The sequence below is a fragment of the Spinacia oleracea genome, chromosome 3, assembly GCF_020520425.1.
Source record: "Spinacia oleracea cultivar Varoflay chromosome 3, BTI_SOV_V1, whole genome shotgun sequence".
In the NCBI taxonomy this organism is placed as follows: Eukaryota; Viridiplantae; Streptophyta; class Magnoliopsida; order Caryophyllales; family Amaranthaceae; genus Spinacia; species Spinacia oleracea.
The window spans coordinates 99,173,784-99,197,353 of record NC_079489.1 but is presented as its reverse complement, the minus strand read 5'-3'; the positions used below and the strand labels follow the sequence as shown (position 1 = coordinate 99,197,353).

The window sequence follows — 23,570 nt, the reverse complement described above, 5'->3', positions numbered from 1 at the left end:
AAGGAGAAATCACACAAAACTGCTAAAACGAAATATTTGTAGCTCATATGCATGCAGAATTGCATGCATAGGTATGCAGCCAAAAATTTGGGGGAGATTGTGAAAGCAGATGTTTATGAAGCAGTAAGAGAGTTTTTCAGAACTGGACTGATGTTAAAGCAAGTGAACAACACTTCAGTTACTTTGGTCCCTAAGATTCAGAATGCTTCTTGTGTGAAGGATTTTAGGCCAATTGCTTGCTGCTCAGTTGTTTACAAAATTATCTCCAAAATTCTTACTGCTAGAATGCAAGGTGTTATTGGTACAGTTGTAAATTGTTCTCAATCTAGTTTCATCCCTGGTAGATCCATTTCTGATAATATTTTGCTGGCTTGTGAGTTGGTGAAGTGCTATTCTAGAAAACATGTCTCTCCTAGGTGTATGATTAAGGTGGATCTGAAAAAAGCCTATGATTCCTTAGAATGACCTTTCTTGAAAACCATGCTGTCAGAGCTAGGATTCCCTATGAAGTTTGTGAATTGGGTGATGCAGTGTCTTTATTCTGTTTCTTATTCCATTCTGATAAATGGTTGTCCCACTAAACCAATTCCTGCAAAGAAAGGGTTGAGACAAGGTGATCCCATTTCTCCTTATTTGTTTGCTTTGAGTATGGAATATCTGTCAAGGTGTCTTGCTGCTCTTGCTGAAGATACTAACTTCTCTTATCACCCTAGATGCAAAAAGTTGGATCTCACCCATATGATGTTTGCTGATGATTTGTTGATGTTCTCCAGAGCTGATGAGGGTGCTGTGAAAGCTCTTTTTGATGCTTTTACCAAGTTTTCTTTGGCTTCTGGTTTGGAAGCTAATTTGCACAAAAGTGAAGTTTACTTGGCAGGTGTTTCTGATCATGTTGCTTCCAATATTGTTAGCTTAATTGGGGTTCCTCAGGGATCTTTCCCATTCAGGTATTGTGGTGTCCCTCTTACAACTAGGAAGCTCTCCTTCACAGACTGCAAGCCTCTCATTGATAGAACTGTTGCTAGAATCAAGAGATGGACTTCTCAGTTTCTTTCCTATGCAGGTAGGCTGCAACTGGTGAAATATGTACTCTTTGGTATCCAACTCTACTGGTGTCAGATTTTTGTTATGCCTAAAAAGGTGATGAAGGAGATTCAGAGAATTTGTAGATGTTTCTTGTGGTCTGGTGCTGATGCAGATTCTAGGAAAGCTTCTATCTCTTGGGAGCAATTGTGTTTCCCTAAGAGTTGTGGAGGGTGGAATCTTAAAGATCTAACTGTGTGGAATAAAGCAGCAGTTTTGAAGCATTGTTGGGCTTTAGCTTTGAAGCAGGATAGGCTTTGGGTGAGGTGGATTCATGCTTATTATATTCAGCATAGAGACTTCTGGACTATGCCAATTCCTAATGGTTTAACTTGGTCATTGAGGAAAATTTGGCATAATAGAGAAGTATTTCTGCAGGCAAATGGAGTGGATCAGTTTGTGCAAGCTGGTAAATTCAGATTTCAGAAAATGTATAAGTTTCTTCATCCAGTTGGAGCTCAGGTGGGATGGAAGAGATTGATTTGTAATAGCCATGCTAGTCCAAAGAGTACCTTCATTGTGTGGCTAGCAGTGCAGAACAGACTAGCTACAAAAGACAGATTGATAAGATGGCATCTGAGTATTGATGGTACTAGTGGTCTGTGTCAGTTGGAAAATGAAAGCTTGGAGCACCTATTCTTCTCTTGCTCTTATTCTCAGGAGATTTGGAATCAGGTTTTGCTTTCTTTAGGTGTGAATAGAACTGTGTTGCCTTGGCAGGAGGAGGTTCAGATTGCAGTGAAGAAAAGCAGAAGCAAACAGAAGCAAGCCTGCAAGTATAGTATAGCTTTCATTGAGTCTGTTTACTGTATTTGGTTGCAAAGAAATGCTAAGGTTTTTAGGGATCATGTTGATCCAATCGAAACTGTTGTTAGCAACATTATGTTTAATGTTGAGTGTAGATATCAGTAGTAGCTTCTGTGTGCTTTAGCTAGCTTGTGTTGGTTAGCTGGGTGCTTTGTTGTGTCTGTTGGACAGTTGGTGTTTTCAGAGTTTGTTAACACTCTGATTACTTGGTAAATAAATCTCATTATTATTTGCCAAAAAAAAAAAACCCCCGAATCCTCCTCATGACTACTGTAAAGTCTCACAAGGGGTGTAGGAACAAACACCTTAAGTTGGCATCATAGTCAAAGCCTATATTGGACAAGGTCAATACATGTCAAATTAATGACCCAATAATTTTAGAAATTAAAATAGTTATAATATAAAAGGAGTATATATGTACTCCGTATGTATGAAGTATAACTTTGTATTCACTCTTCGCATTTGTCTATCTCTTTTTCATTTTTGATTACTCGTTTATTGGTTCATCCATTATCAACCCGCTACCGACCGCGAATACCCAGTACCGATATATACACCGACTTTGACCGACACGTTCAATAACTAGGTCTTTTCTACGCTATTTTTTCCAATTAAAAGGCGAGACTATCACTATCATTGTTACCCAAGCCAGATGATAACTCTCTCCTACTATCTTGTAATATCAGACGATCACCTTTAAAATTTGAATGCCTTTTGATCAAAACATAAGTTTTAATCGCAAGTATAGAAATATAAATTGTCAATATGAACAATACGCTATTAGTCTACTACAATGTAAATACTAGTATTTTATGCACGCGATGTATGCGTAAATTTTAAAATGCATGAAAACCAACATTGATAAATCAATATTTTAGGTTTATTAAATATAAAGGTAACTTTTAAGTATTTTGAGTGAACTTTTTATTCCGGCGTACAATATTTGTTATACACTACTTATAAATAAGAATTTGTGCAATTTATATGGTGATATGTAATTTTCTTGTATTTATGTAAAAGAATAATGAGTTTTTTTGGAAAATTTCGTAATATTAATCCAACCTTTGGCCGATTTTCTTTTATTAATCCCACCTACGACATATTTTTTAATAATCCCACCTTTACTACCCAACAACTTTTATTGGGCTTAAGTGACCGATAACCGATGAAAAAGTTAACGAGATGGTGATGAATTGATGATATGATGATGACTGAATATATCGAGAGAGAGTACTCTCACGTATGAACATATTACCGCCTACAACAGGTTTATGACCTGATAGGCCCAATAAAAGTGGTTGGGTAGTAAAGGTGGGATTATTTAAAAATATGTCGTAGGTGGGCTTAATAAAAGAAAAACGGCCAAATGTTGGATTAATATTACCAAATTTTCCCTTTTTTTTGGATTCAAATGAGGGTTACAATCCAAAGAAAGAAAATAACAGAAAAGAATAATGAGTATTTATAGTCTAGAATATCTTTTAATTTCCGAAATCTAACAACTTTTAAATAGTAAAAAAAATATATGGGGGTAAGTATTAAAAAAAAATTAACAGGTAATATCTTCGATCTACTTCTTATTTGCAGTAAAAATCTTCAATTCAAATAAATTGCAAAAGTTAATCACATTTCATATTTTTCAAAAAATTGGAAAGCATAACTAACTGTATTGAATTGCCGAAATTAAGCAATTTTTTTTTTTGAACGGAATATTTTTTTTTTAATTTTCTTTGAATGTAAACTTTTTAAAAAAAATTAAAACAAGAAGATTTATTTATTTTAATTTCATAATTAGAAAAATGAAAATAAAATACAATTAAAAAATATGTAAGGGTTAATTTCGTCTTTTCATTATAAATTTCTTGAGTGTTTCAAACAACACCAATGGAGGAATATAGCTCTTCAACAAACATTAATGGTGATTTTGAAAAAACTAAATTCATGATATTGAGACTTTGTATTTTAAAAACATAATCACTCTATATTAAATTTTAAATGCATAAACTCAAGGTTGTGTGGCTTGCGTCTAATTTTCTATAAGTTTTTTTTTTGGTTTTTTTTTAACCTTTTGCTAATTTAAGTAAGCTTTTAATATGATAATTTATTAATTTATAGTTTATACAACATTTGATATTGAAAAAAGCAATGTGAAATAATATGATAATATTGTTATTTTACGTTGGTTTCATGGTGCTTATGTGGGTGGTGATTAATGAGTGAAGATGATGAAGTTGGTTAATAAAAGAAGATGAACGGTGCAATGAAGTATCAACAACAGTCTCGTCTATTTTATTTTATTTTAACCAATAATCGTAAATGAAGGCATTTAATATTTATATGGTAAGTCTTTTTATTTATTTTTTATTATTTTTTTAATAATTTGTTTTTCAGTTACCAAGGGTATAATGGACTATTCCAGGAAACACTAAAAATAATTTTACGAAAATAACCTCAGCTCTTCACTTACTCCCTCTGATCCTATTTGTTCTACTTCCTATTTGTTCTACCCATTTAGAATATTTTCTATTTTTGGCCATATATTTTTTCCCAAAATACCCTTACATTTCTATCTAATTACCAAAATAACTAAAGATTCTACTCATATTCCCACCTAAATTTCTCAACCCTTAATATTAAATTAATTTATCTTCCCAACCCCTAATACTAAATTATTTCCAACTCCCTATATATCCCACTTCCCACCCACCCTATAAACCCATCTCTTTCACCCCTCTCTCTCCCTCATTCTATTCGAATTCCTCTCTCTCTCTCCCTCTCCTAAATAACAATACGTTTCCCAAGAAACCCTAAACATCTCTGCCTCTGTTCTTCGTTGTTTCTCTTGAGATCTCTCAGATCTTTGGTTATTTCGCTCAAATTTTTTCTCAAATTTTAATCGGAATTTCATTCCGATCAGATCCCCTCTTTTTTGTTCCCTAATTCGTCCCACATCGTCGTCGGTTTTCGATTTTCTCTCGAAAAATTTCTGGGGAAATAAATTGGAGATTTTTTAGGGTTTCTTCATTTTTTCATGGGATCTTCTTCTTCCAAACCTCTGTCGAATTATTTGATGGGTACTTCTGGGCAACGCATTCCTGACCCAAACTGTGATTGGGGGTCGAAATGCAATTGTCCCAACAACGAGCACTCGTATTATGGCAAGTATTTGAATAATTTGAGGTTGGCCTAGAAAGAGAATACGAGTACTCGAAATTATTTCAATGCTTGGTTGGAGAAAAATGAAGTGGAGCCTAGTGAAGAGGTGGAGTCGAAATATGACGATCGGATGCCCACACCTGCAGATCTAAGATTCTTTGGAGGAGACGAATCTGATGAGGTATATTTTCCAGTTTTTAGGCGATTTTTGTGATTTCTAAGTAAATTAGGGTTTACTTTGTTTTTTGGGATTTACTTAGAATTTTTTGGAATTTCTTGTGACTTTCTGTTGAAATTTGTGATTTCTAAGGAAATTAGGGTTTACTCTGTTTTTTGGGATTTATTCTGATTTTTTAGGGTTTTTTGTGATATTTTATGATTTATTCGACCCTAATGCGATTTATTAGGAATTATTTGTTTTCGGATTTTGTCCACTTGCATGTCTGAAATAAGTTGATCGGGCGATATTTTTGTGAATTTATGAATGTTTAAGAGATTTTTGTGAATTTATGATTTTTTCGATTTGCATGTCATCGATTTGTTCAGCTGTGTCGATGTGTTGTTCATTCTTGTTCATTGGCATGCCTGGCTTGTGTTTATATGAAATGTTTGGAGTTTTTTTTGATATCTTGTTCATTTGCATGTCTAATTTCAGATGATCTGAAATTTTTGATGTTTTGGAAGAAGAGGATCCCATGAATTATTTAGAAGTTTTGAATTTTTTTTGATTTCATATTTTGTTCATTTGCATGTCTGATTATTAATGATCTTTTTGTTTTGAAGTTTTTATGATTTCTTGTTAAATTGCATGTCTGATTTGAGATGAGTTTAAGTGTTTGGAGGTATTTGGATTTCTTGTTCATTTGCATGTCTGATTTGAGTTTATCTGAAAATTTAGGAGTTTTCTTGATATCTTGTTCAGTTGCATGTCTGATGTGAGATGATCTGAAAATTGTGAATCTTTTTTTGATATGTTGTTCATTTGCATGTCTGATTTGAGATGATCCTTATTTTTTGTGAATCTTTTTTTGATATGTTGTTCATTTACATGTCAGATTTGAAATTATTTGTATGTTTTGGAGCTTTTTTGATTTCTTGTTCATTTGCATAATCTGAAATATATTAATCACCTTTTATGTCCCCTGTTGCTTCCAAGGAACCTTATCAATCTGATTCATTCGACCTATACTATGTGGGTGAATGTGATAACACAGTTGGTGTTCCTGAGGTGTCTGATGGGAAATGTTCAGCTTCGTCCCCAAAGTTGAAGGAAGATGATCTAAAAGAAAAATCACCTAAGGCAGTTGATGATGCTTAGAGTTAAGTGTGTATTCTATTAACTCTTTTTATCTTTGAAATGCTGGCTAGCTATGGAGATATAAGGTGGAGATGCCAACAACTGTGATCTGTTGTTGGCCAAGGGTGTTGTTGTGTTGATGATGATGTTTTAGGGCTTGAAGTGTATGCATGTCCTTTTATTTTTCCTTGTTGATTGATAAATATTGCCTTGTTGATTGATAAATGTTGCCTTGTTGATTGATAAAATGTTGCCTTATTGGTTGATAAAATGTTGTCTTATGGATGATGTTGTGATATTGGTAGAAAAAAGAATTATGTTTCATTTACTTGATGTATTGTATGCATGTTGAATGCCCCTTGCATCGTGTTCAAGTATGTTTGTTGGTTAACTAATGTTGCCTTGATGATTGTGAGAGCGGCGAAAGCATATGGGGATCGGATGGGTTTCTGAATTAAAGAATAAACACATAATTTGAATCAGGAAAGCTTGACTTTGAATTGATATGTGTGAAATAAATTGAATCATTAAAGTCCCCGACCCTATTAATGTTTGCCTCTATTGAATGCTTGATTTTCCTGTGTGTCCCTTAAGTATAATTGGCTTAGGGTATGTGTGATGAATCTTTCAGTTTACTGAGAAAATATCCATGTTTTATAAACCAAAGTGCACCATTAGCATCCAGCCGTAGGCTGTTTGAGGCTTTTGTGTGCTAATGGTTTGTGAAGATGGTGTTCTTCAATGAAGCTTGGGGACATCTGAAATCCTTAAAACTTAGTTTGTTTTGGCTTTACAATCTTTTGCAGGTTTTAATGTGGTAGGAATCAGATTGGTTGCTTCACATCTAAACTCGCATTAGATTGTAGAGGCAATTCATATATTGTTTACTTAGTTGTTAGTTGTCCCCTTAAGTTCCTTTGTTGTGTTAGATCAATGATGAGTCTTTTATATGTTGAGAAACAATTCTAGTTACCTACACTCACTCTCAAGGAAATAATGCCCTTGGTCCAAGTATGCATTCAATGCTAAATCTAATAAATGTGGTTCAGTATTAATTAATTATATAAGTTAATAATTCAGTAAGATCAAGTGAACTGTATGCCTAGCTAGAGGCCGCTTCAGTTCAAGTGGAATTAATAATATTAATCCACAGCTTACTCTTGACTGAACATGTAGGGTCACACAAATAGTACGTGAACGGATCAAGTATTTAAGTGAATTAAATACACCATTTATGGATATTCAGAATCGACGGATCTCGGTTCCAGTGGGAGCTGAAATCGTCAAAAGGAAAATTATGAATACTACCGGAAACGATGATATTGCCGGAAACGAGAATATGAATCGTATCGGAAATATAAATATTATCCAAGTCGTAGATGTTGCCGGAAACGGAAACATGGTACGTATCGGAAAATATTATCGGAAATGGAAATATTGCCGGAATCGGAAATGTTGCCGGAAACGGAAATACAGTCGGAATCGGAAATATTATCGGAATCGGAAAATAATTCCGGAATCGGAAATATTAAATATTTGTTCGTTCCGTAAATTAATTCCGGAATCGGAAATATTAAATATTGTTCGAATCGGAAATGAATTCCGGAATCGGAAAATTAATCGGAAGTGCGTCGTACGAAATAAACATCGGACGAGCTTGCTAGACGCAAGGCCCAGCACGAAGCCAAGCCTACGCCTAGCTAAGCCTGCGCACAGCAAGGCGAGCCAGCAGCCCGCCAAGGCAAGCAAGGCCCAGCCAAGCAGCACACAAAGCCAGGCCCAGCGGGCAAGGCAAGGCCAGCAGGCTGGCGCACCCAAGCGTGCCCTCCCTAGCTGCGCCCGAACCGAACAAGAACAAGTCTTTAGGACTCCAAGTGTCGTCCCTCCGTAGATAGTCCACAACACGTCCGGATCCGCCTTAAGATTAACCAACTAGAATCGCCCTTAAGGTACTATGTATTTTCGGCTATTATAGGGCAATAATATGACTGAATTTTTGCTCTCAAAATGTCACTTTGAATACTTGAAAACTCGTTATAAATTTTGAACCCAGGCCACATATTTATAGGGGTATGGAAAGAGAATTGGAATCCTACTAGGATACGAATTAATTAAATTAGAATCCTAGTAGAACTCTTATTTAATTAATTTACCTTTTAGGATTAGGAATTTAATCATTAAATGAATCCTATACGCTTTAGGTTTCGTATGTGAACACAAACACACATGCACGCACAACAGCCCACGAGGGGCACCATGCGCGCGCGCGCACAGCCTGAGCAACGCAGCCCAATTGCCACGGAGCCCACGACTTCCGCAGCCTTGGGCGCGCGTCGGGCCTGCCTTGCGGTGGGCCTGGCGCAGCCTTGGGCTGGCGTGTTGTGGCGCGCGTTTCTCTTGCTGGACGTGGGCCTGGCTTCGCGCTGGGCCTTCGTCTAGCAAGCTCGTCCGATGCTAATTCGTACGACGCGCTTTCGATTAATTTCCCGATTTCGGAATTCATTTCCGATACGAACAATATTTAACATTTCCGATTCCGGAATTAATTTCCGTTTCGAACAAATATTTAATATTTCCGTTTCCGGAATTATTTTCCGATTCCGATAATATTTCCGATTCAGACAATATTTCCGTTTCCGGCAATATTTCTGATTCCGGCAATATTTCCATTTCCATTAATATTTTCCGATACGTACCATGTTTCCGTTTCCGGCAACATCTACGACTTGGATAATATTTATATTTCCGATACGATCCATATTTCCGTTTCCGGCAATATCATCGTTTCCGGAGTATTCATTTGCTTGCCTTTGACGATCTCAGCTCCCACTGGAACCAAGATCCGTCGATTCCGAATATCCATAGATGGAGTATTTAATGCCATTAAATACTTGATCCGTTTACGTACTATTTGTGTAACCCTACGGGTTCAGTCAAGAGTTAGTTGTGGATTAATACCATTAATTCCACTTGAACTGAAGCAGCCTCTAGCTAGGCATTCAGCTCACTTGATCTCACTGGATTATTAACTTGTTAATTAATACTGAACCGCATTTATTAGACTTAATATTATATGCATACTTGGACCAAGGGCACTATTACCTTCATTAAACACTAAATTAATAGATTTAATTAGTATCTAATTCTAATAAAATTAGATAAGTTGAATCCTAGTAGGTTTCTAGTTCCGATGATCCTACCTTATAAATAGGTGATGGCAATCACAATTTATAACACATCAATTCAAGTATTCATATAGTTTTAAGTTAAAAACTAAAGTTAATAATTTGCCACAAAATTATAACCGAATAACATAATACCTTAGGCTAAATTCTAGTTAATTGAATCTAAGGCGGATCCGAACGTGCTGTGGACTATCTACGGAGGGACTACACTTGGAGTCCTAAACTTGTTCTTGTTCGGTTCGGGAGCAGCTAGGGAGGGCACGCTACAAATGTATGCATCCTAAATTATGCTAATTGTTATTTGGCAATTAATTTGGATTCCTGGCTTTATGGTTTTTCCGCATGAAATATATGATTTATATTTGTCATAACCTAACACACTCGTGCTGCCATTAGTATCAGTGATGATGCTTCTCATGCGCTAAGTGTTTGTAAGTTGAATTTGTTTCAATGATGCTTGGGGACATTCTGAGATGAATATTGATGTCTTGCATGAATGACTTTTAGTCTTTAGGTGGTCCTTCAAAGGGGATTGAGTGATTGTTTACTATCCAATGCGATAGTTAATAATTTGTCAATTCCTTTTGGAAGGACCACCAAAACACTAAAACCACATGTATGAATGTGGTGTTAGTGATATTCAATAATGTAATTGTTGATATTCTGAGATTTCTATTTGAATATTTGTCCTTTAACTCCTTTTGTCGAACGGAGTGATTGTTATTTCACACGATCAATAGTGAATATTAATCATTCCATTCGGCAAAAGGATGTTAAAGTTGTGAAAATATTGAAACAAAACCATCAATGATGTAAATGAACAACTCTGAGATTGAAACCCTAATCTCAACCTTATCCCATGTGTGTGAGTCCTATATGTCCCACCTTGTTCATGCCTTTCTGAAAGTTGTTTTGTTTGATCTATGACGAGTCATCATTTGTTGTTTGATCTATGATGTAATTGTTGATAATCTGAGATTTTTTTTTCTAAAAATGTCCTTCGTCTCCTTTTGCAAAAGGGGATAACTGTCATTTCACATGAGACGAAGTGATCATGTATTCCCTTTTGTAAAAGGATGACGAGGTTGTAAAAATTTTAGAAACAAATTTGGTCAATGATGTAAATCAACTAAACTGAGATTGAAACCTCTTATTCATATTTTCCCTTTTGATTATATTTCCTTGCCTTGTTCTTATTCAATTATGTAATTGTTGATAATCTGAGATTGTAGTTCCTTGTTCATTGTTGCCTTGTTCATTGCTGCCTTGTTCTTTGTTTTGATCTATGATGAGTCATCATTTGCTGAGATTCAAACCCATTCTTCCATTAACACTCATGCGCCGTTAGCATCAATGATGCTTTTCAGGAGCTAAGTGTTAGCGGATAGGGTTTGTGTTAGTGATGCTTGGGGACATTCTGAGATCATGGCGTGGTGATTTTAGTAATGTGGTGTTAGTGATATTCTATGATGTATTTGTTCATAACCTGAGTTTTTGTTTCTAAACATGTCCTTCATCTCCTTTTGCCAAAGGGAATAAAGATCATTTTACATGAGGCGAAGTGATCATGTATCCCCTTTGGTATAAGGATGATGAGGTTGTTAATAATTTAGAAACAAATTGGTCAATGATGTAAATCAACTTAACAGAGATTGGAACCTTACATTCCTATTTTCACATTCCTTGCCTTTTTCATTGCTGCCCTGTTCATGCTTTGCCTTGTTCATTGCTTCCTTGTGCATTGATTCCTTGTTCTTGATGCCTTGTTCTTGATGCCTTGTTCTTGCTGCCTCGTTCTTGATGCCTTGTTCTTGCTGCCTTGTTCAATGATGAAATGGTGCCTTCACTTGTTCTGGCAGATTGTCGTCATCTTCTAAAATCTTTTTCTTGTTGTGTGGGAGTTGGTAGTTGTTGTCCCCCTTGTGTTTCAGTATTTCATTTCCAACATATTGAAGTGACATCCACACATTAGATAGAGTCTTTGCATGCAGTTCATTAAATGAGTCAATCACTCCACCACTTAAATCTTCCACTGTTTTGGGCATCTTTTTGTCCATAAGTAATTGTATTGACCTAAAAAACCCCAAGTCCAAGATTTTGCAATCTGGATTGTTTGCTGGCTGTTGAGTCAATATCAGTGTAAACCATCTTGCTTATAGTGTTGTTGCCATTCTTGATCAGATTGCAAAATGTGTGTCTTTGCATTGTCTTAAATGATGTATATCACCTTTTCCCCCTCATATGGTGACCATTTCTCTTTAATGGCTGGGATTAAGTAGTTGATTAGCATGACCCTAGTTGCAATCTGATTAACTGACTTGATTGATTTTGTCTCAATTGTCCCCCTCACTCCATTTTTGGATCTTCTCTTTGCTGCCACTGCATCTGTGAATGGAAATATACCTATTTTGCCATCAAACTCACACTGCCCATTTTCTCCCCACCTTGGTCTTGCTACTGCTGCCATGAACATAAACTTTGGAATCTTTGTTCTTGATTTTCCCTTTCTGTGTGGAAATGGTTCATTGTTTGCTAAATAGACTCTTTGACATTTTTGCGCTAGATAGAACCATTTCTCATCGATGTGAATGAAATCATACATGCTGTAATATGTGTGGATCATTTGGTATTGAGTAGTTCATTATGAGACCAAGTACCCACCTCATCCTTGCCATCTTGCATTCTTCTGAAATGTCTGGATGCAAGGGACTTGAATGTGTTTTGATCTGTTTTCTTTTCACCATTCTACAAATTGTTGTTGGTCCCAAATTCAGCATCTTTGCAAGATCTCTAATACTTGTTCTGTGCCCCATGCCTATTGATGCTATAGATTCATATGTTACTTGAATTCTCTTCCTACCACAGTTGTGATATTTGCTCTCACAAAGATATGAATCCATGGCTGCCTTTTGTGCCTTAGCTTTCTGCCATATCCCTCTAATTGTCTTCCTTGTGTAATCAAACTTTCTAACAACCATCTCAATTGTCCCATGAATGAGGTGATCTGAGTACCTAAGTTTTCTTAAGAGCAGGAACAACAAGATTTTCAGCCTTAATTCATTGTTAATTCTAGTTATGATGATGTTGTTGTGTTTTCGTATGATGTAATGGAGATGGTGGGGGACTCTAGCTTGTTGTGCTGACATGTTCAAATCAAACAAAAATGGAACCAATTGGTTATCTGATATACCTGATGTTTGATGTGGTCCCACTTCACATTCATGTGGATAATCTTGTGGCATTTCATTAAGATCCGACACTTGTTGGTACTGCTCAAAATTCTCATATTCATGAGCCATTTACTTCACTTTCAGCATTTTGTGCCACACCACCAGACCACCAATTGCCTTATCATCATCAGATTCTGAATCAGAGTTCGTGCCGTCTCCATCATCATCGGAAAAATCGAAGAAGTCGTCCTCCTCTTAATCTGAAGTCATTTATGTCCCCTTGCTGTTGGATTTTAGTGAATTTATTGCTGTTGGATTTTAGTGAATTTATTGCTGTTGGATTTTATGTTCTTACTCTCTTAAACTGCTCTAAGAGGATTTTTTATTTATGAGGGATTTTTGTTAGAAAGTCAACCCTATTTATAAAGGGTATGTGCTTTGTTTAGGAAAAAGTTTGGAGGGAAAAGTTTGGAGGGAAACTTTTGGAAGGAAAATTTTGGAGGGAAATGGACTTTCCCAAAAAAGAAAGTCCTTCCTCCGTTTTTTATTGTTGCTGATTTGTCATTGGTTGAAAAAAATCCACCTCATGTGTTCATGTCCCCACTTGAATCAGATTTTTTCAGATTTTTGAGTTATTTAATCAAATATTTCCCCTTTCCCTTATTTCTTTATTATTTTCTCTCTCTTTACTTTATTCTTTAAAAAAGAATCTCTTACACACTCTTACACCCAATCATTTCACTTATACCATATAAATTAAAATTCTAATTTTCTTAAAACCACACAAGATTCTAAATAGAATAAATAGATTGGAGGGAGTATATAATAGAGATTCATATACATTATCAAAATTCAAGTTAATACCTTCCCAATACTCCGTACCTTGTACGTTTTCCAAAAAAAAATCTCTATCACTTCCACAAATCAAGGGTAATGCAATTATCCCACAAGGCCACAAATCACAATAAAAAAATCAATCCCACAAAAAGAAGCTCTTTGATAACATTGGACCCAACAATTCAAAATCTGCCGTTACTTTGTGGACCCTATGGACCATCACCAATCACATGCAATGACAAGATATTTGTACCATCGTGATCAATCTAATCATTAATCACACATCAATCATGCTGCAATCTTACATTCATAGAATACACCTCAACACACTAGATTATCTCCTACTCCGTATCTTCTCAGTCTCGGGCTTTAAAAACCAAACAAGTCCCAAAGGCAAAGTGTACAGAAAAGCCTCACTCACTTCACTAAACATGTCTGTCTTTTCTCACTCTTCATTGCTTCTTTGTCTGTTGTTCCTCTTAATTACTTGTTTTAACTTTAATCTAGTTTTAACAGTTTCTAATTCTTCAAATAATCATTCTTCTAATTCAACTTCATCCAAAGTCCCTACTAAGATTGGAAAAGGTTACCGTTTAATTTCTGTTGAAGAGACACCTGATGGTGGCTTCTTGGCTTACTTGCAAGTTAACAAGAAAAACAAAATCTATGGCTCTGATATCTCCCTATTGCGCCTATTTGTCAAGTGAGTTTTTCTATTTATTGCTTTGCTGCTTTTATTTCCTTCATTTTCGAATTGAAACTGCTACCCAACTGCGGGTTCTTACTTATTTGTTGTCAATGTAACATTTCTTAGTTTTAGCATCTACTTCAAGTTGGTTTTTTACTTCATATTGTAGCACTTCCTAAGAAATTAACATCTCCAAGACATTATTGCAACTTTCTTAAAAGTGATATTTCCCATGTCTAACTGATCCATAAAAATTGCTTTTGACACACCTTTCGAGAGAACACATCACATAAACTGTGCTCTATCCAACGCCAAAATCACTTCCCGCTCAAACATAGTTAGAGATATTACAACTTTCTTAAAATAATACTTCCAATGTCCAACCACTCATATTAAAAGCAACTTTGAGGTAACTTTTGTATGTGTCGCGATAAAGGGTAAGATTTTATAAATAACTTTTGTGTGTCGCGATAAAGGATACGATTTTAAAGGATAATGTAGATACCGATGTACGGAACGGTTGCTAAAATTCTACGTAGGACATTGTTTTTCATTTTACCATTAGTTATCTATTCATTTTGACAATATTTGTTTCACCCTTATATTAGAAAAAATATAGTCAAATAAAATATTGTTAATTTATACTCCCTCCGTATTTATTTAAGAGATACACTTGGTCGGGCACGGGTATTAAGAAAAAGAATTGAATGAAATAAAGTAATAAAACAAGTGGGGTTATGTAGATATTTTAATAAGTAAAATAAGTGGGGACCATGTCATTTTAGGAGATGGTAGTGGCGGTGGGGTGTAAATAGATTATTTAATTAGATGGTGGGGTTGATAAGTTACCAAAAATAGTAAGTGTATTTTTTAAATAAATACGGCCGAAAAAGGCAAGTGTATCTCTTAAAAAATACAGAGGGAGTATCAATGGGATGATTCTAAATGTAGTTTTAAAAAAAAAAATTTACTTGCAATTAAAAATACCATTGGAAAATTTTCCTATCGTATTCCTCTATAGTTTGATATTCCTTTGATGTAAATTGGTGATTTGATATTGGTTCTTGCTCCAAATAGCATTACCCGTATGTCATCAATTGGTGTGTATTAGTGTTGAATTTCACCCACATTTGGTAACTTAAATATACACTACTGCCAAATGCTTGTACTGAGATCTAAATTTTTAGATTTGCAAATTCTTGTAAAAACCGGTCTCGGATCGTCTGACCAGAGACCAATAAAATTAGATTTCTGATTATTAATTCCCTGAAAAATAAGTAACTAGCAAATATCGAGAATTTAACACCTTTCAATTTCAGGCATGAAACAGAGGAGCGTTTAAGGGTACACATAACAGATGCAGAAAAACCTAGATGGGAAGTACCCTATAATCTTTTACCCAGAGAAAAACCACCCACATTGAAACAAACCCTAGGAAAATCTAGAAAAATCCCACTTTCAGACTCAGAAATCTCAGGAAATGAGCTTATATTCAGCTACACAGTTAACCCATTTACCTTTTCAGTCAAAAGAACTTCAAACGGGCAAACCCTTTTCGATACAAGATCCACCGACTCCGACCCGTTTAACAGTTTGGTGTTTAAAGACCAATACCTTGAGATTACCACTAAATTACCCTCTGATGCTTCACTTTATGGGCTTGGTGAAAATACCCAACCCCATGGAATTAAGTTATACCCGAATGAGCCTTACACACTTTATACAATGGACATTTCTGCCATTAATCTTAATACAGATTTATACGGGTCGCACCCGGTTTATATGGATCTTAGGAGTGTGGGTGGGCAACCCTCAGCTCATGCTGTTTTGTTGTTGAATAGCAATGGGATGGATGTGTTCTACACTGGGAGGTCCTTGACATACAAAGTGATTGGGGGTGTTTTCGACTTTTACTTCTTTTCGGGTCCTTCACCTCTTGATGTTGTGAATCAGTACACTAGCTTGATTGGAAGACCTGCTCCTATGCCTTACTGGGCTTTTGGTAATTTTTTCATCTCATTATTCCTTAATCTTTTGTTTTGGATTTTATGCACATATTTTTTTGTGGCTAATGCACATATTGTTAGAGCACAACTTAGTATTGTTGTTTTCGCTTCGTTAACAAATACGGAGTAATATTTTTTTAATTTTTGGTGCAAATGATCTACAAGACCAATACAAATTATAAATAGGGAGAGGGATTCAATCATGAGACCTATTGTTACACATACTCCCAGTTTTAACCAGTCCGAGATCTCATTGGTTAATAAATAAAATGGTGTCCCTGAATAATACGGAGTACATCATAGACTACTTGAGTCCTTCATTACCGGTGATTGTAAAGATTTCATTTGAAATAACCTCTCTTGCCTTAACATTAATTTGACGCATTAAATTTACAAGTAACCTATTATTTTGTGACGACCAAAATAGACGTGTTAATGTGGTCGAAGGTGAGATTCTCAGATAAAATTTGTCTCGCATGAGAGAATAATGCAGATTTTGGGGTATAAGGACATAGCAAATTTGTAAGCATTGATTAACATTATCTTCCTAATCAGTATTTATATATAGTTAATTAAGTACAGAGTACTGAAACACCGAGATTTGTGGGATCCACTTTCATGTTAATTTGCTTTACCTTGGTCGAGTCATCTGTTTGATATATTAAGATAGTCTTGTTGTAGATTCATGCATGATATTGTTGTACTTGAATGTATTTAGAAATTAGAATTTACAGATTTGGGGGGTACAGATTCACATTGAATCTTACATGGCTGCACCGGTGATCTACATCTACTGAAATCATTAATTTTATAAACTCGATTTTTTGTCATTATCGTAGGGCCTTAGATTGATCTTTATGCATATGATTGATTAGAAAAATACCCATTTTTAAGGAAAAGAAAATCATATTGGAAATGGCTAATACATTTTATTTCTAGATTACCTTTTTTCTCCTCCTTATTGATTTTCCTACTCATACCCTTTTTCTTAACAAGTTTGATTTAAATATTTGAGTTGATTACAAGTTTACAACAATACGGATTATATAATATATATTCTGTTTTTGAGTAAAATACACTTTTTGGGAGTTACCTTTCATAAGTTTTATCATTTGGAGATCACCTTTTACTTAAAAAAATATAAAAGAAAAATACAAAATTATTGAGGATTGTTAGTTGCGAACTGTACTAGAAAATCAGATCATAAAATTGACCACTAAACTATCAATGTAAAGTAAACACAAAATGTGCCCAAAAAATTGCAGCTAGTTTGATGGGTAAAGGTTTCCTCCGCAATAATCCTTCTGGGGTCCATCCCTAGAATAGAGGACGTATTTATTTGAAGAGAATAGAGATGATTCATGAAAACCTCTGAAGAAATAGCCATATTACTGTTCAAGAGTCAAGAACCCTGCTCTAACTTGTACTTCGAATTTTCCAATTTTTTTATACAATTAGCTTTGTTTGGGTGTTAGTATTATTTTTGGTTTATTAAGGTAAACACTTATTGTAACAAAATGTTTTTTTTTAAAAAGTGCAACCTCATCTTTTGTTTTGGTATTTGCTCAAGTTTTCATTGATGTCAGTAGAAAGTTTGAACACATTTCTTGTTGAACGTGGAAGATAGAAAACGACTTTTGCAGTTGGACAAATACTCTCACCTAAAGCAGCAAGCAACGTGGTCCTTACAAGTTACAAGTATAGATAACATTCACGTTTCTTAAAAAGTAAATCTTTCATGTGATACTTTGTTTTTTCCCCTTCTTTTTGGCCCACATTCTTCATTTTTATGGAGTATTTCTTTTTGGTAAGTGTTCTATCCATTGTGCACATTATTCAAAGTTTCCACGTAAAATACTTAAAACTATTAAAATAAAAATTAATTTAATATGGAATCAAGGATAGCAAAATCAAATATGACCTGAAACGAATCGAATGACTATAGATTATCTGATACTACCTCGTGCTTGTGGTGTTTTTGTGCATTTTGATCCCGGGGTTTCCCCTTATTTTAGACGGATTCATATGGTGTGTTTAGCAGGGGTACTGTTGGCTTTGTGAAGTTATGTACCCAGGTCCAGGTCCAGGTCCAGGTCCAGATCCAGGTCCAGGTCAGATATTTGTATATTCTCCGAATAAAAATTGAAAATATTTCTTCCTGGGCTCTTTGTGCTATATGCCTAATACCATGTGAAGTTAATGCATTTTAGGCAACGTTATTTATAGACATATCTAAGTTTGGTAGGTTCAATTAATGCAAGAGATACAACTATACAAGTAGGTGATGCATTAAACTTTTGTTTAGGGCTTAGTCGGTTCAGAGTGCTTGGACCATTTCATAATAAAAGTGGCTCTTTCAGAACTAAATTTATGTCATGGTCAATTGGTTATCATTCATAACCTCTATTAGTGTAATATAGTGACTTATTGACTTAACTCTGCGAATATGTGGTTCCATATGCATAATTTTCTGCTCTGTTTGGTTGACTGATATCTTGTATTATTAATGTTTTGGACCTTCTGTTTAACATAACACATCAATGTTTTGTTTCTTGCTGATTCTCATGAATATAAGTTGGATGAATAACCTTACTTAAGAGTTGATGAAGGAAGAACGTAACGTGGCAATCAGCTTATTTTACCAAGTATTATAGATTACGAACCTATGTTATTAATTTTATTTATGTTTCATAGTTGTCACAACTTGCTGTTCGGTACCTATAGTAGCTTTGGAAAATGTCTCTAAGGTGGTTTACTTACCTAGTGCCGATCTTTGTGGCTAGGCCTAGTGTTGGGGTAGGCTCGACAAGTTAGCCCAAACCGTAGTTAAAATCAGATACCCGATTTCAGCTCTATCCATAGTTGACCCCATCCAAAAACAACAAATTGGTTGAACTCTAATGATAAAGAAAATTATTCCGATCTGTTTGTAAACAGGTTTAAATGAATTGAAACGTAAAGAACCCGTTTGCTACCTGTAGTAAGGTATCTAGTTGTCTGAATTGCCTCTACTGCAAAAATAAAAGAATTTGTGACCGTGTTATTGAAATGTCCGGCATATGATGAAACAGAACTGCTGCCCTCTTTGCTCACTACTTGGATTGATTTTCTTCACTTTAATGTCTCTGAATCCAATTGCTAGTGTCATTTATCCTATTTGATGTTATTGATTGTATATCTGATTTGTTTAGTTTTGGTTTAGTAAGGAGAAGCATGAAACTGGAAGTACCTAAATGACTTTATTTGGTGTGATGAGTTGGATTGAGTAGTGAAGCACACATGTTTGTCAATTCTTTGTAGCATTATTTAGTGAGCAAAGAAATTAACATTGATGACATTCTTTTGGATGGACAGGTTTCCATCAATGCAGATGGGGTTACCATAACCTGTCGGTGGTTGAACATGTAGTTGAGAACTACAGAAAGGCACAAATACCACTTGACGTAATATGGAATGATGATGATCATATGGATGGGCACAAGGACTTCACCCTGAATTCTGTAAATTATTCGCGTCCAAAGCTTTTGAACTTCCTTGAGAAGATACATGCTCGAGGCATGAAGTACATTGTTATCAATGATCCTGGTATTGCTGTTAATTCCAGTTATGGTACATACCAAAGAGGCTTGGCTAACGATGTTTTCATTAAGTATGAGGGAAAACCCTATTTAGCCCAAGTGTGGCCTGGGGCTGTTAACTTCCCTGACTTCCTCAATCCCAAAACGGTAGATTGGTGGGTAGATGAAATCCGCCGGTTTCATGAACTAGTTCCAGTTGATGGTTTATGGATTGACATGAATGAAGCCTCAAATTTCTGCTCTGGGCTTTGCACAATTCCAGAGGGTAAAAAGTGTCCCTCTGGGATTGGACCTGGATGGGTTTGTTGCTTAGATTGCAAGAACATCACAAAAACAAGATGGGATAATCCACCTTATAAGATAAATGCTTCAGGGATAACTTCACCTATTGGTTATAAAACCATAGCTACCAGTGCAGTTCACTACAATGGGGTTTTAGAGTATGATGCTCACAGTTTATATGGCTTGTCAGAAGCAGTTGCAACTCACAAGGGCCTTCAAGCTATTGAAGGTAAGAGGCCATTCATTTTGTCACGCTCTACTTATGTGGGTTCCGGACATTATGCTGCCCACTGGACTGGTGATAATCAGGGAACTTGGAATGATCTGAGGTACTCGATTTCTACCATGCTGAATTTTGGTATATTTGGAGTTCCAATGGTTGGTTCCGACATATGTGGTTTCTATCCTCAACCTACGGAAGAACTTTGCAACCGTTGGATCGAATTGGGTGCTTTCTATCCATTCTCTAGAGACCATGCTAATTACTATTCACCGAATCAAGAACTCTATGTATGGGACACTGTTGCTGAGTCAGCTAGGAATGCCTTGGGTATGAGGTACAAGCTTCTTCCTTATCTTTATACACTAAACTACGAGGCACACACTACTGGTGCACCCATTGCTAGACCGCTATTCTTCACATTCACCAACTACACAGACTGTTATGGGTTGAGCACACAGTTCTTGCTGGGTAATGGTCTGATGGTATCACCAGTTCTTGAGAAGGGAGTGACAAGTGTGAAGGCACTTTTCCCACCAGGGTCATGGTATAGTATGTTTGATATGACTCAGGCAATTGTATCAAAACAAGGTAAGTATGTTACTCTTGATGCACCATTGAATGTGGTGAATGTACATCTGTATCAAAATAGCATACTTCCTATGCAACAAGGTGGAATGACCTCGAAAGAAGCAAGGATGACACCATATCATCTAGTAGTAACTTTCCCTGCTGGGGCTAGTTATGGACAAGCCAAAGGGAATCTGTTTGTCGATGAGGATGAGCTACCTGAAATGAAAATGGGCAGTGGGTCTTCGACCTATATCGATTTCTATGCAACTGTGGATCATAGTAAGGTCAAGGTTTGGTCGGAAGTTCAAGAGGGAAAGTTTGCCTTAGACAAAGGGTGGACTATTGGCAAGATTTCTGTGTTAGGATTGGGAGGAAGCGCAGGATCCATCGCTATTGAAGTTGACGGAAATGAAATAACCAGTACACCAGATGTAGCTACAATTACATCATCGGAGCAGAGTTACCATGAAAATTCTGATGTAGATGGTGTGATGACCAGTGTGATGGTACAGATCAGTGGGTTGTCTATGCCAATTGGTAAGAATTTTGCCATGACCTGGAAAATGGGTGTTTAGGCTTTGTGGTTGATTCAATTCGTAGAGCAGGTTCATATTTTTGGACCAGTGAGACATTTTTGTTTGTTACTCCCTGTGATATCAGGAAAGGGAAGGAAAAGAGTAGAATTTGTGATCATCCTGGAAAATAGACTTAACATTGAAACAAGTTGTAATACATCTCGAGGCAATTTAGTTGCATCATGTTACGCTGCATTCTTCTCTGTATACGAATAAAACCTCACATGTTTCAAATCTTCCAATACCATCAGAAACAAATTTACCATATTAGATAGTTCGACCCCTTCATCCGTTGGAAAATTCAAAGTCTACTCCAGTCGTAGTTGATAATTCTGGGTGCTCCTTCAGCCTTTTGTATGCACGTCCTAAGATCATTTTCCCCCATCTATGGCACTATACGTTAATTGTTTCCAGGACAAAGAAAGTATATTACTATTCGACGTCTGCAGACGCTAAAATCGCCTTCATTTTTTATGTGAAAAGACTGTTTTGCTATTATAATATTCTATCCCATAATAATAGTATAACTAGTGTGTGGCTCGGGCGATGCCCCGATTGCTACATTGAATAGTTAAAATTTAAGATTTTTCTTGAGAAAAATATTTGGTAAAATACATGTATAATATTAAGTGAAAGCATTCATCAAGTTCGTCAACTACACAAACACACTAAGTCATTTATCATGAGAAATAATTTTTCAATTGCATCATCTTACAATTTGTATAATTTGTTTTCTAGTGGAAATAAATGATTCAAAATTAACAAACACCAAATTAGACATATGCAATCATGCAAAGCATTTCTGTAGTTGATGCTTATGAGACTTATGACATCATGTTTATTCATGGTTGTCCTAATATTTTAATTATTATTTCTTACCAAAATAGTCAATTGAAAATAAAAAGTCACATAAAAGTTTAGTTGTTGTAAACTTCATGTTAACATTCATTTATAAATTAATGTGAAGAGATACACCACAAATGGTTGGTGGTTAAGATGGTAATGAGAGTTATCCTTCACACTTGAGGTCTGGAGTTCGAACCTCATTGTACGTAATGATTTTTGGTTGTCCATGATATGACATATCATTTGGTGAGTGGTGAGTGGATGATGTGGCGCAAAAGGAAGAGTACTACGTGCCACATAGAAATTTTTCTCAACGCCTTTTAATATATTAGTATAGATAATAACAACAACAACAACAACAATAATAATAATAATAATAATAATAATAATAATAATAATAATAATAATAATAATAGTAATAATAAAGAAATAAGAAAACGTTCAGTGGTCTCTGCCTCTTTTCTCTCTCTTTTTAGGGTTTATATAAATTAGGGTTTTCTAGGGCAGAAATAGCTAATTTTCTTCGGAAATTTGGTTATTTCCGCCCCTCTCTTTCAATTCTGTTGTGTTTTTGCGTTAGATCTCAATAAAACTAAATAGTTTCAGTGTAGTAAGTACCCCTATGGTGGGTTTGATTGTTTCGGTGAAGGAAGTACCCCTGGGTTTGTTTTTAGTTAAGTTTTGTGTGTTTAGTTTAGTTCAGGTTGTTTCTTTGGTAAAGATTTATGCGGGATCGAAGAAGATGTCAATCTTTCGACTACAATCAAATGAATCAGACGAAAATCATATTTGTCACGGCTACAACAGATCTATAGACCCCCTCGTCAATGAAGGCTGTAAATCACAGCGATACAAAAGAGGGTATACAAAATGTTTGATATACTACGATCGTAGCTATGGTGAAAGGAAGTTTTTATTTGATTCGATTGTTATGTATTTGTTAGATATAAATTTTTATGTAGATGTCGTATGACTTTTTATTAATGAATTAATTTGTTTATCAAAAAAAATTAAAAATAATAATAGTAATAATAACAATAACAATAATAGTAATAATAATAATAATAATAATAATAATAATAGTAATAATAATTTAATATTTGATGTGGGGTTCCGGATGTTGACGTGTACACACTTCCAACGAGGTATCTAGTATACGCTGACACGATCTTCAAGACAACCTGCAAAACAAGAAAATTCCCGTCGGAATGTTCTCTCCGATGCTTACGTAAGTATTTACTAGAGAAGAAAATGTTTAGAGAGAAGG

The 23,570-nt window shown here is 35.5% G+C and overlaps 3 protein-coding genes across 3 annotated transcripts; 2 read left to right on the top strand and 1 right to left on the bottom strand.

Moving 5' to 3' along the window:
* The first annotated feature begins 480 nt into the window (after positions 1-480).
* Positions 481-1,995, top strand: LOC110783444 (uncharacterized). The gene has a single exon (XM_021987785.1). The coding sequence runs from the start codon at positions 481-483 to the stop codon at positions 1,993-1,995; it is 1,515 nt and encodes a 504-aa protein (XP_021843477.1).
* A 9,356-nt stretch (positions 1,996-11,351) lies between these two features.
* Positions 11,352-12,827, bottom strand: LOC110783443 (uncharacterized). The gene is made up of 3 exons (XM_056839437.1): positions 12,190-12,827; positions 11,756-12,131; positions 11,352-11,648 (listed from the first exon to the last, which is right to left on the bottom strand). Exons 1-3 carry the CDS (start codon positions 12,825-12,827, stop codon positions 11,352-11,354), a joined length of 1,311 nt encoding a protein of 436 aa, XP_056695415.1.
* Positions 12,828-13,904: 1,077 nt separating this feature from the next.
* On the top strand, positions 13,905-21,699 carry LOC110783462 (alpha-xylosidase 1). The gene is made up of 3 exons (XM_021987799.2): positions 13,905-14,238; positions 15,543-16,225; positions 19,584-21,699. The coding sequence occupies exons 1-3, from the start codon at positions 13,967-13,969 to the stop codon at positions 21,455-21,457; spliced, it is 2,829 nt and encodes a 942-aa protein (XP_021843491.1). The 5' UTR covers positions 13,905-13,966; the 3' UTR covers positions 21,458-21,699.
* Positions 21,700-23,570: the final 1,871 nt, after the last annotated feature.

What these genes read in the sequence shown, in the direction of transcription:
- LOC110783444 (XM_021987785.1), top strand. Translation starts at nt 481, where the DNA reads ATGCTGTCAGAGCTAGGATTCCCTATGAAGTTTGTGAATTGGGTGATG.
- LOC110783443 (XM_056839437.1), bottom strand. Translation starts at nt 12,827, where the DNA reads ATGGCTCATGAATATGAGAATTTTGAGCAGTACCAACAAGTGTCGGAT. An exon ending in TGCAAGATGGCAAGGATGAG is followed by an intron (nt 12,132 to 12,189) that starts GTGGGTACTTGG and finishes CACATATTACAG; the next exon opens with CATGTATGATTTCATTCACA. An exon ending in CACCATATGAGGGGGAAAAG is followed by an intron (nt 11,649 to 11,755) that starts GTGATATACATC and finishes TTGACTCAACAG; the next exon opens with CCAGCAAACAATCCAGATTG.
- LOC110783462 (XM_021987799.2), top strand. Translation starts at nt 13,967, where the DNA reads ATGTCTGTCTTTTCTCACTCTTCATTGCTTCTTTGTCTGTTGTTCCTC. An exon ending in CTATTGCGCCTATTTGTCAA is followed by an intron (nt 14,239 to 15,542) that starts GTGAGTTTTTCT and finishes TTTCAATTTCAG; the next exon opens with GCATGAAACAGAGGAGCGTT. An exon ending in TATGCCTTACTGGGCTTTTG is followed by an intron (nt 16,226 to 19,583) that starts GTAATTTTTTCA and finishes TTGGATGGACAG; the next exon opens with GTTTCCATCAATGCAGATGG.